We start from the raw sequence: 14,012 nt of genomic DNA, 5'->3' as shown, positions 1-14,012 counted from the left end.
TGATTTACTCATTCAACATTTTATAAGAAACATAAAATTAGAACACTGATCATCAAATTATAAAAAAAAAATTTAACTTTAAGATTTAGGAAGAAGAAAAATATCAAATGCAAAATAAATCATTTTGTATTATTTCTTTGAAGTATGTAATATTTCTTAAAATGATATATTCAAGGCATTTTAAATTTATATTACAAAATAATTCATGCATATGGATGGTGTTACATATAAGATAGATATAATATATAGATTTCAAAAATATAGTTAAAAGTAGCTAACAAAGATATTAAATTATTAATTCCTATTGAGTCACATATTATAATTCAGAGAATAATAAGTTTTTCATTTCTGAAATCTTCTAGGGTAATTCATATTAAAAAAATGAATTTCTATTTCCAGTCAGAGTCGTTTCAATACCAGAAAGAGGGAAAACAAAAAATAAAAGCTTACCTGTCTTAGGAGGGCACTTTGCTCTAAGAATATTATTAGTATTTCCAGATTCCCAAGATTCGCAGTGATTTTTATTCCAAATACATTTTATCCCTGGACCAGCATTTCTACAAAGTTCTTCATCTCTGAAAGCCTTGCAATTTGGAGGCTTATATACAAGGATATCATTAAGGAGTACACTAGAAAATCCCCCAAATATATACATGGACCTATTAAAAACAAAACAAGAATCTTAAACAAACATATTAAAAGTCTCTAATTAGATTTTAAATAAATTTGACTATAAATTTTATATTATTTTTAAATACTATGTACCTTAAAATCATATTTCTAATGTGTAATATGATGTGAAAACACCAAAATAACAAATATGAGATTTCTTTATGACTTGCCAGATACAATCCAAAATGTTCTATAAATCATAAAGAATTAAGGAAATATTAAGTTTTCAAAACATAATGTGGGAAAACTGAAGGACCAAGAATTATGACATTCCTTTTATCAGAAAAATAACTACTGCTTTAATAAAGCAGAAAACAATTTTTTAAGAAATAGTTAATAGCTATATATTAATGATAATATGCATTTTAGAACTGCAACCTGAAATAATTTTAATTAATCATTCTAATACACACAGTATTAAGAAGTTACATACAAAATTATTCTTGTAGTTATTTACTTTTAAAATAAAAATATCAAGAGTAAAATATCAAAAAGATTTTCTAAATTTTAATTTTGAAAGAGAAGCCTAGACAATGTTAAATTAATACTAACCACTACCAAAGAACTTTGACATGCCCCCCAAACAGCATAATTTTTTATTTCTCAAAATATTGTTAACATAGTAAATGTAAAAGGTCAGAAAGATGTGTTGAGAAAATCTTTTATTATTAAAAAAATAAAATAAAAATCAAATACAATTTTCAACAGAAAAGGCCTGAGGTTTTATATTTCAGACTGAATTCCATTTATTACTTTTTTGAGAGTCAACTGATAATATACACCGCTTCACTGTGGTTAACAAGCCATTGTGTGGCAATAGGGAAGAATTTTTACATAATTAGGATAAGATAATAATAAAAATGTCATTCTGAATTACACATTTTAAGCTAATAAATAAAATGCATATTGTTTACTGTTACCTAAGTCCACACTACAGAATTTTTCTTATTGAAATATTTAAAAACCATATTAACTTAAAGGAGAAAGGTAATTTAATGACCCTCCAGCTCAGTTTCCTGAGGGATATAAGGATAGTCAAGTCTGGAGAAGTCAAGAGACTTGTCCAAACAATCATGTATTTAGTCAAGGACAAAACTAAATGAGAATCTAATTCTCACTTTCTTTGTTCTCATTGGTAGAAACAGGGGTTAGCCTCTCCATCACTTCAGTTAGATCCTTTTAAAGGAAGAGTCATTCTTTATCTGATCTCTGGAAAAAGTAAAAAAAAAAAAAAAAAATCAGATGACTTTAAAAGGTACTCAAAGTTTTATCTCAGCATCTTTGCTTGATCACTCTCCTAACCCTCAAATATATTTAAACAAAAAATAATGAAGCATATGGTTAATAAAACCAAAATGTATTCCACAATAGAATAGGGGTGCATAAAATCCAGTGCCATTAAATACCAATGGATGATTTTCACAAAGAATACAAGAATGAGTGAATGCATCAAGCATTCACATCCTTGACCCTCTAAAAGTTCAGAATGTTCTTTTACCCATTAATGACTACTGCAGAGTGTCCAAATCTGTTGACATCTCTATGAAGATTTGGTTTCGGTAATGTTTTCCATTCATCACAAGCTAGAAAAAAACAAAACAGGGAAACAAAAAATGAATAAAAGAATAAATTAAGATGAATAATGTAAAAAAAATCACTGGCCAAATTAAACATATAATAGTTAAAATTAGGAAACCAACAAAATAGTAATTCTCCATGACCTATAATTTAGAATCATAAGCCAACTTTCATTATTCCTTAAATAGAAATAGCTCTTATATAAAATCCTCACAATAATTGTAAGTATATGAGAATAAAGGAAATGAATGAAATTATATTTTACATTGGAAGATAATTTCAATGACATATATTTATATGTATATCAAAGTTCATATAGTAAAACTCACGAATATCAATATAAAGCATACCTTTGGAAAGTTAAATACTACAGCAAATATTACATATATGTACACAAGACAAATAGTATATATAATATTCACTGAAAGAATGCCTGAAAAGAGAACCATCAGAATAAGATATCTAAATCTTTACTAATGTGATATTTCAAAAGAATAGTTTTTACTTTAGATAGAAGGAAATAATTTTATTTCAAAAACCTAGATAGAAAATGAAAAAAAAAATAATTCATCATCTATATAAAAACTATAGACACTTCTCAAATAAAATATACAAATAGCAAACAAATATATGAAAAACTATTCAACGTTTCTAGCAATTAGGGAAAAGCAAATCAGAACTACATTGAGATTTCGTCTCATTCCAGTCAAAATGTCAATTATCAAAGAATACAAATAATATGTGTTGGCAAGGATGTGGGGGAAAAGGTACACTGATATATTGTTGGTAGGACTACAAATTCATGCAACAACTCTAGAAAGCAGTATGGAGATTCCTCAAAAAACTAGGAATGAAACCACCATATGACTCAGCGATGCCACAAGTCAGTATATATCCTAAAGACCTAAAATCAGAACATTACAATACTACAGACATATCCATAAATATTTATAGCAGAATAATTCACAACAGCCAAGCTACGGAATCAACCTAGGTGCCCTTCAACAAATGAATTAAAAAGAAAATGTGATGCACATATATACAACTGAGTATCAGTTGTAAAGAAGAATGAAACTATGTAATTTGCTGGTCAATGGATGAAACTATCATGCCAAGTAAAATAAGCCAGACCCAAAAAGTCAAAGGACAATTTTTTTTCTGATATTGAAAAGATAGTGCAAAATGGGGTGGGGGAGATAAAGAAGAAAAGGGAAGGGGGATTCCATTAAAATAGAAGAAAGATTCGTAGACTAGATGAAGGGCATTGAAGGGGCGGGAGGAGGGACAGGATAAGGGAATAGTGGAATGAAACTGACCTAACTCTCCTATGTACATATATGAATATACCGCAGTGAATTTCGCCTCATGTACATCTATAAGACACTAATTTAAAAAAAAAACTAAAATTAAATTGCAGAAAGATCAGTAGAGTACTAGAAAGGCACGCGGGAGGGAGGAGAGGAGGGAAAAAGGAAGTACTCAGGACTGAATTAGAGAAAATTATATTCCATTCTTTCATAATCGAGTCAAAGTGAATCCTAATGCTATGTGTAACTTAAAAAAATAAAAAGGAAAAAATATAGAAAACAATGATTGAAAACAACATACATATTATTTCAGTGTAACCTTAAAATTTATATTTATTAGCATAGATTTTGAGATTTCAAATAATTCAGCATTCAATGTGTAGGGACATTTTCAGGACAATGTTTTCAGGACAATGGCAGAGTATTTCACAAAAATAGTCTGCCAATTTTACATTAGATAAACTTTATTATATATGTGTTGCACTATAAAAATTTCAAAGTGTTTTCATCCACATTACTTAAAATGATCTTTATAAGAATCCAATGAAGTTGACTTTAGACTCTGTCTAAAACTTTTTAAAAAGGGCTAAGGATGTGTCTCAGTGGTCAACTATCACCAGGTTCAATCCCTGGAACCAAAAACAGAGAGGAAAAAAATTACATAAGTTCAATTTGATTACTTTTGTTTTTCCATAACTTAGGTTTATGAATGTTTGAAATTAAAAAAGTAAATGACAAAATTCTGAAAAATTATTTCATTTTCCAAAAGGAGTTGAGGATGGATAATTTATAAAGGGTATAAACTCTGAAGAAGAAAGAAATGGAAATGTCAAAGAGTCAGCTAATGAGAAGGCAATTTGACTTCAGTAATTTCATCCTATCCCAACACACACACACACACACAAACACACCCTACATGTGCCATGACTTATAAAGTGTACATTTATTATATTATTACAACCACATAATTTTTTTAAAAAAAGAATGTGCATAAAGGGAATTAAACAGAAAAAAAAGAGTCAGACGGAAGAGCAGGGCTTATACAAACCAGCTTATTACAAAATTTTCAGAGAACTTTAAGATAATTTTGAAACACCCAGAGTCAGAAAAGACAGTGACCCAAAAGAGTCTACCTTGGGCTAAAGTATAAATAATTTGGGTGAGTATCCAGCACAAACTAGGAACAGAGAGAGAGGGAAAGCTGATTTTCAAGACAACTACTATAAAATAAGCTCAGAAAAACATGTAAGAAGTGAGTCAGGAAAAGGATCTGAGAGAATAAAAACAAGCATTAAAATTAAAAATTGGACTTTTTGAAGATTTCCTTTAAGTCAATAAGCTAGTCTAGCACACAGAATAGTCCAAAGAATGACATTACAAATACTACTAGCCAGATGTGTCAAACTCAATATTTTACCATATTTAAACCTATAGATTTTTTAAAGAAAGAAAACTTAACCAACATGATTAAAACTCCCTTCAATTTGAGTTTCTTTATTTATTTCTTCTCTGGAAGCAACCACTATCCCATACTTGCTTATAAATATTTCTATATTTATGAGACATAGTTCTTTTGTAATTTGCAAAACTTTACTCTAATAAATGGTATCACACCATATGCATACTCTTATGACTTGCTTATTTTGTTCAACCTATTGAGTTTGTTTGTTTTTATAATTTTAACCATCTTTAAATACAGATATTCCTTGATTTATGATGGGGTTACAGCCCAACAAACTAACCCTAAATTGAAAATATCATAAGTCAAAAATGCATTAAATACTCTTACTCTATCAAACACAGCTGCATAGCACTGTACACTTTAGAGTATCTGCTGTGCACACTCATGATCACACAGCTGACTGGGAGCTGAGGCTCACTGCCACTTCCCTGAACATCATCAGCCTACAAAAAGGTCAAGTCAAAATATTTCTCCTACTGAATGCATATTACTTTAACACTATTATAAAATCAAAAATCCTAAGCCATAAGTACAGGACTATCTGTATACAATCCAATGACATTAAGTACCTTGGCACTGTTGTGCAGCCATGACCACCATCCAGTTCCAGAACTTCTTCATCTTATGAAACCAAAACTCTGTACCCATTAAGCAATAGCTCCCCATTGTCCTATTCTCCTAGCTCCTGGCAATCATCAGTCTATGTTTTGTCTCTATAAATTTGACTAAACACCTCATATGAGTAAATCATATAGCATTTGGTTCTCTTAGAAATGATATATTTCCAAAAAAAAAAAAAAGAAATGATATATTTCCCTTAGCATAACATCTTCAAGGTTCAAAAAGTTCATTCATGCCATATCATGGGTCAGAATATCCTTTCTTTCTACAACCATTTAAATGTACATACACACACATTTTATTTATCCATTCATCTATAGATAGACACTTGGGTTACTTCTTTGTTTTGGCTACTTTGAATAACACTTGTATATACAAGTGTGTGCACATTTCTGCTCATGTCCCTGCTCTCAATTAATTTGGGTGAATGTCTGAAAATGAAAATACTGGAAACTCTGTTTAATTTTTAAGGAACAGTCAGACTATTTTCCATAGCAGCTGCACATTCTACATTCCAACCAGCAGCATACAATGGTTTAGTTTCTCCACATTCTTGCCAACACTTGTTATTATGTTTTGTATAACAGCCACACAAAAGGGTGTGTAATATCTTATGTGGTTTTGATTTGTGTTTTCCTAATACTTAGTGATGTTCAGCACCTTACCTTGTGCTTATTGGACTTAGGTATATCTTCTCTGGACACATGTCAACTACAAAACTCATTTAGATTTATAGATACATATGATACTCTATGTTCATTCTAAACATGTTATAACATTTAATTCTATTACTAGACCAAATATTATCCACTAAACTACTAATGGTAACTTAGCCTATTTTTCAGATTTTTCCTATTACAGTTCATGTTGGTATATTCACTGTTACACACACCTTCTTGTGCACATTTTGAGAATATCTCTAGATAGGTTTCTAAGAGAAAAATTACTATCATATTTAAGAAAACACAGAAATTCAATTTTACTAAATTTTGTCAATTTGGTTCCCAAAGTAACTGACAGTTATTCATTTCATCTTCTCTCCAACATGTAGTCTTATCAAACTTTAATTTAGTAATGTGATAAAAATGGCTTTATTTTGCATTTTTTCAATTATTGGTAGGATAACTTTTTATGTTTGCTGGAGTCGTTTTCATACCTCTGTGAAATTATTGTTGAAGACTTTTGTCCATTTTCCTATTATCTTTTTGTCTTTTTCTTAATAATTTAAAGCATTCTTTTTTTAAATCATTCTGAATATAAATCCACCACTGACTACAGAATATGTATTACCATGTCTTCTCCCCTACTATAGCTTGTTTTCACTTAATTATGGAGTCTCATTTTACTGAAACTTTATACATTAAATTTATCATCATCCTTGTGATTTTTTTCCTTCTTACTCTATAACTCAAGATTTTAATCATCTCCAATTTTCCTCTAAAAGTTTTTCAGTTTTGCTTTAACTGTTTTGGCTTTCAACCCATCTGAACTTATTTTTGTATATGATGTAGGGCTTTAACTGAATTTTTCCCATATGTCAAATTTTGGATATTTCTAAGTATACTCCATCTGCCAATTTTGCCAGACAATTTTTTGAATATCTATACTTGACCCACTAATTTATGTATCAATTAATATTTTTCCTATTGTGGTTTCTTATTTTTCTTGTTTTTAACTAAAGATATACATATGCAAAGTTTAAAAGTCAAATAACTCTGTAAGGCTTATCAAGGAAAAGTCCCTAGCTCCCTATCTTACCAATGCCTTTTCCAGAATCACAGAGAACAGCACTTTCAATTCTGAATAAATAGCTAGGATTACTTTTGTATTTGCTTCCTTACTCTAAGTAGATTTCTTCGTTCTTAGTTTCAGAAATTATCCCTGGCTGCCATCTTTAGAAAATAAAGATGAGCTCTTACACAGTCATAGACATGTGTTCCCTCTCCAGACAACCTGCATATCTATAACTTTATTTAAATCAATATTATTTGCAAGTAAGACATGCAGCATTGTATATTTTTATTACAATTTTTCTTAGACTCCATTTTTATCTGTATATATTTATTTAACACAATATTTTAGAAAAATACAGTAAACTTATCATTTCCAGAGAAAACATACATTGGAACTATACTTTTGATAACTACAATTCTTAAAATGTCTTTATTTTAGTCTAATGCTTAGTATTACTTGGTTGAGCTTAAAATTCTAACATGGAAAGCATTTTCAGATTTTGAAGCTGTTTGTTATCCACTGTCTTTGGGAATTTTGTATTGATTTTTCAGGGTGCTGTACTATTGAGTCCCATTATTGATTTTTTTTTTCTCTCTAGAAGCTTTTAGTCTCTTCTATCTCTACTTTTTAGGTTGAATTTTGGTGTATTTATTTTTCTGGGGCTTGTTGACCTCTTTTATTCTTCAAACACATATACTACAATTCTTGAAATGTATTTTGAATTACTGATTTGTAATTTCCTCTTCATCTAAAATTTTATGTTCTTTATTTTTATAACATCTATTACTCAAAAATCAAGTTTTCTAAAATAATCAAATTTCTTATTTTTTTATCCTACTTTCTACCTGACCATTGTAAATAATACTCACCTTATCTTCAAATCATCAATTGATTTACTTTCAAAATTTTCATTTCTAGGAGCCCATTTTCCTTTTTTGAATAATCTATTTTTATTAAAAAAAATCACACTTTTAACTCATGAATATAAGATATGTCCATAAAGACCGAAGTTATAATCTTCCCTACATTATCTCAATTTCTTTTATCCTTCATAACATTTTGAAAAAATAAACAATAGCTTTTTGCAAATATCTAAATGATAACTGGCTATCCTTTCAAATTTAAGAGGGAAGCACTAGAAAAATGGGAATTTTGTGCCTAGGTAAGACACATTGACTTGGGATTCTCATCAGAAGGGGGCATTACAATCGGAGGCCTCCAAACGTCAACATTTATATGTGCTTTCTACAGCTGGTCAGATTCCACAAGGTAAATTCACCAATCTCCTATTTGGAAGCAATAAATTTGGCTAATAGCATTCTAAAATTTAAGTGAATGAAGGGAACTACCAGTCTTACTACTAAGTGTGAATACTTAATCTCACTGTTTACAAAATAGTACTTACACCTTTAGTCATGCTTAGTAACATTAAGTATTAGTATCTTGGTCAACATTTGCAGAGAATAAATCTATCTTCAAGTAGTGTGGAAGCACATAGTCAGCTATATAGGATAGGAAAGGGATTTGGGGACTGAACAGCTAAATTTATGGGGTTTTAATCAAAATTTCTATTTTCAGGCCCACAAGCATCCTTGTTTTTAGACATACTCTACTCCAATTTGTAAGAGCTGTTCGGCTTCCATGGTACATATGTTCTTCTTTCAGAATGTTAGTTTAGATTCCAGCTATCTTAGGTCTTCCAGGTCAGATATCACTTGCTTTTTTGCTGTTTTTCAGTTTTAGACTTTTTGTCTTATATCACTCTTTTTGCCGCCATTAATGTGTTCTTCATATCTTCTTTGTTTGTTTTTATTTATTTTTATTTATAAATAACAGCAGAATGCATTACAATTCTTATTACAGATATAGAGCTCAATTTTTCATATCTCTGGTTGTATACATAGTATATTCACACCAATTCATACATGTACTTTGGATAATAGTGATCATCACATTCAACCATCATTAATTATCCCTTGCCCCCTCCCTTCCCCTCCCACCCCTCTGCCCTATCTAGAGTTGGTCTATTCCTCCCATGCTCCCTCTCCCTATTCCACTATGAATCAGCTTCCTTATATCAAAGAAAACATTCAAAATTTGATTTTGGGGGATTGGCTAACTTCACTTGACAGTATCTTCTCTAACTCCATCCATTTACCTGCAAATGCCATGATTTTATTCAAGGTTCAAGTGGCATTTTAGGAGCAGCTTGAAATATAGTGAACACATGTATTCAATCTGCTATGTTTAATTGAAAGTCTCCCCCTTAATTAGTTTCGATTTCTATCTTATCTGCTTTCCCAATGGGTAAAATGGGGGTAAGGGGAGTTAAAGCAGTTTTCATAGTTGTAGCAGAGAATAAGATGGGAATAGCCTGAGGAAAAGAACTCTAAAGAAGATATGGTATCCAAATTACATAAGAAACCCTAATACATTACTAATGGGAATGTAAAATGGTGCAGGCACTGTGGAGGATGGATCCTCAAAAAATTGAAACAAAATTACCATATGACCTAGAAACTCCAGTCCTGGGTATATACTTAGAAGAATTGAAACAGGTACACACATAAACACACACAAAAAAAATACATGCTTATATCACAATAATCAAACGGTGGAAACAACCCAAATGTCCATAAACAGATAATAGATAACCAAATTCTAGTATATAAATACTGAGGAATCTGACCAGTTGATGAAAGTACATTATTATTCTGCCATAAAAAGAATGATATACTGATACAAGAGATATTATGGATGAACCAGGAAAACACACTAAGAAGCCAAATATTAAAGAAAGACCACATATTATATGATTCTAATATAAGACAATTGTAATTTTGTGGGTTAATCTCTGTTATCTATTCTGTACCATTGGTCTACCAGTCTGTTTTAGTGCCAATACCATGCTGTTTTTGTTACTATTGCTCTGTAGTATAGTTTAAGGTCTGGTACAGTGATGCCACCTGCTTCACTCTTCCTTCTAAGGATTTTTTTAGCTATTCTGGGTCTCTTATCTTTCCAGATGAATTTCATGATTGCTTTTCCTATTTCTATGAGGAAGCTAATGGGATTTTGATCTTCTTGCATTAAATTGAAATTGCATTAAATCTGTATAGTGCTTTGGTAGTATGGTCATTTTGATAATATTAAGTCTGCCTATCCAAGAGCAAGGTAGATGTTTCCATCTTCTAAGGTCTTCTTTGATTTCTTTTTTTAGGGTTCTGTAGTTTTCATTGTATAGATCTTTCACCTCTTTTGTTGATTTATTTTTTTTGAGGCTATTGTAAATGGGGTAGTTTCCCTCATTTCCCTCTCAGAGTATTTTCACTGATATAGAGCAACAATAAGTGTTGGTGTGGATGTTGGGAAAAAGGTACACTCATACATTGCTGATGGGACTACAAATTGGTGCAGCTAATATGGAAAGCAGTATGGAGATTCTTTGGAAAACTGGGAATAGAACCACCATTTATTTGACCCAGCTATCCCTGTCCTCAGTCTATACTCAAAGGACTTAAAAACAGCATATTACAGGGACACAGCCACATCAATGTTTACAGCAGCACAATTCACAATAGCTCAACTATGGAATCAACCTAGATGCCCCTAAATAGATGAATGGATAAAAAAAAATGTGGCATACATACACAATGGAATATTACTCAGCAATAAAAGAGAATAAAATCATGGCATTTGCAGGTAAAAGGAGGATGTTGGAGAAGATAATGCTAAGTTAAGTTAAAGTTAGCCAATCCCCCCAAAAAAAGTACCAAATATTTTCTCTGATTAAGGAGGGTGATTCATAGTGGGGTAGGGATGGAGAGCATGGGAGGAATAGATGAACTCTAGATAGGGAAGAGAGGTGAGGGGGAAAGGGATGGGATAGGGGGTTAGCAAGGATGGTGGAATGTGATGACCATCATTATCCAAAGTACATGTAGAAGACACAAATTGGTGTGAACATACTTTATATACAACCAGAGATATGAAAAATTGTGCTATATATATGTAATAAGAATTGTAATTCAATTAAAAAGTAAATTTTAAAAATTTAAAAATAAATAAAAAATAAAGTAAACAAGCCCCTAAATGAAATAAAAGGAATACTGGGAGCTTGTCCAAGACTTAAAGTCAGTGTGATACAACCGATCAGATCACTTATCTACTGACTCAATCATACTGATAACATGAATGAGCAAGGCTTCTCAGAAGTACTTGGCTTCCAAGATGTTCTTCGTTTTAGTGAGTTTCTTCCTATTAAGGTCATATTTGCTCACACATCTAAAAACTGAAGATAATAAAATGAGTAACTATGTTGAATACCAAAAGAACTTATTCTACAAGCCATATTTCTTCATAATATTATATCCTAAAAATTAGAACCAAGAGTAAAAAAGATGAATTGCCTTGAGTGCTTCAGTCTAAAGAAAAGAAAACTGAGAAAAATCAACTGTTCTTAACTAAGAATAGAAGGAAAATCTACAAAATTTATGAGAATAGACTTACATAAAACCTAGGAAAAAGAATTGTCACTACCTACGTAACTCAACTTTGATGTAATAATGACTCTAGGACACAATAATGGTATGGATATGAAGTTGAATAAGACTGAGTTCCAGCCCTAAAGGCATTACAACAGTATTAAGGGGGGTTATTAAAGAGTGTTATGAAAATCCCCGAAGGAAAAGCACATAATTGTAACAGTAGAAAAAAATTTTAAATTACTACAATAATATTAACTTAAAGAGTATCAACTTGTGGTGGCACACACTTGTAATCCCAGCTGCTTGGGAGGCTGAGGCAGGAGGACTGCAACTTCTTTCAGTCTGGGCAAATTAGTGAGACCCTGTCTCAAAACAAAAAATAAAGTTCTGGGGATGTAACTCAGTGACAGGTTCAATTGATTGACTGGTTCAATCCCCAAAACCACCCAAAAAAAAAGTTAACTAAAATTTTCAAAATCTTTGTCTTTTTAAGTGGTTAAGTTTTCTAATATGAGTGGTCATAATACCCTTTAACCTAATAAAAATAACGTCCCAATTATTAATCAGTGTTATATATTATTTAATTCTTAAAACAACTAAGGAGTAAATATTCTTGTCAACTTGTTATAGATAAGGAAACAAGATCATTAGGTAATTTCCTCAAAGTCAAACATCAAATGAAGACACAAACGGTGTGAATATACTTTGTTTAAAACCAGAGATATGAAAAATTGTGCTCTATATGTGTAATATGAATTATAATGTATTCTACTATCATGTATAACAATTAGAAAAATTTTTTTAAAAAAACAGATTTTCTTTACCACTATATTAAATTGCCTCATCACACCATCAATATAGCTTTTTATATACAAATATTAACTTCATGGAAATAAAAAAACACTGGCTTTAAAAGTATGCAAATCCCTGCAGAAAAACATTATAGTACAGTAATAAAAATTTAATTATACATGACAGTAAATAATGTAGATAAATAATAAAACAATCCTACTTTAGAAGTTCTTTGTCTTTTAACATATGTAGCAGTAGAAAATGAAGAAGTCATTACTATTTCTAAGACATCACCTTTAATTATACTAAATCTTTAAAAAGAATCATATACAATATTTATGATAGACACTGGTTATATTCAACAAATATTCCAGTACTCTTCCTTCAGGCAGAGGGTAAAGTTTTATTTTCCAATCTCTAGATGTTGAGTATGCCAATGAACTGCAAACTGGATGCAACCCTTTGCTAACCAATGAAAGACACTGAAGAAGCCCATGGCCTCTGTCATTCTGAGTTCCTAAGTGTTGTCAGTCCACAAATCTGCCTTTTAACCAGAAATAAATGTGTTAATCAGCTTTGCATTTCTGTGACCAAAATACCCAACAAAACAACTTAAAGAAGTAAAAGTTTATTTTGGCTCACAGTTTCAGAGATTTCAGTTCATGATCACCCAACTCCACTGATCTGAGCATGAAGTGTGGCAAAACATTATGGTGAAGAGAGAGGGAGAGAGGGAAAGAGCAAGGGACTGGCTATGGAGAAGACAAACTCTTCCAGGTCACATCACCAGTGACCTAGTCCCTCTAACTAGATCCAACTCCATCTATCTGATGAGGTCAGAGCCCACATGATTCAATCATTGCCTATAAATCCCAGCTCTGAACTTGTTGCATGGGGACCATGCCTTCAACATATCAGCTTTGTGGTGGGGGACATTCCAGATCCTATTTCCAGAAAAAATAAATTATTCAGAGTAAATCTTCTGAACTTCAAGTATTTGTGGTAGACATGGATATGTGCTGCTCAGATCATCATCAGGGACCAGTGAATAGTTATCAGTTGTATGTTATTTCAGAAACTGCCTCAGTAGCAGAGGCCCACTTCACTTAGTCACACTCTACCAAAAATGATCCACATGCAATGTCTGATCAATATAGGGGTATAAAACCTTGGCCGTTTTAGCCCAACATGGGATAGCTCTGATCACCAACTTTACCTCCAGAGATCCTTGAGGGGTTAAGGTTATCTGCTCAGGACCACAATTCAACTTTTGCCTTTGTCTAATTCTGTTTAATCCCCTCAGCTCTCTCAAAGCCATTGATTCTTAGGATATTCTAATGAACATCATGAATACTACAT

General features: G+C 31.5%; 1 protein-coding gene across 1 annotated transcript in view; it reads right to left on the bottom strand.

The window, feature by feature from the left end:
• ATRNL1 (attractin like 1) overlaps positions 1–14,012 on the bottom strand; it is a 716,619-nt gene that overhangs the window by 576,683 nt on the left and 125,924 nt on the right. Inside the window, exons 11-12 of the mRNA XM_081268108.1 lie at positions 2,171–2,255; positions 451–659 (exon numbers count right to left, since the gene is read on the bottom strand). Of these exons, the coding sequence (XP_081124234.1) occupies positions 451–659; positions 2,171–2,255 (294 nt within the window). The remainder of the gene's footprint in view (positions 1–450; positions 660–2,170; positions 2,256–14,012) is intronic.

The sequence above is a fragment of the Spermophilus citellus genome (genome assembly GCF_964194105.1).
Source record: "Spermophilus citellus genome assembly, chromosome: 15".
Taxonomy (NCBI): domain Eukaryota; kingdom Metazoa; phylum Chordata; class Mammalia; order Rodentia; family Sciuridae; genus Spermophilus; species Spermophilus citellus.
This window is presented reverse-complemented; position numbering and strand designations above follow the sequence as displayed.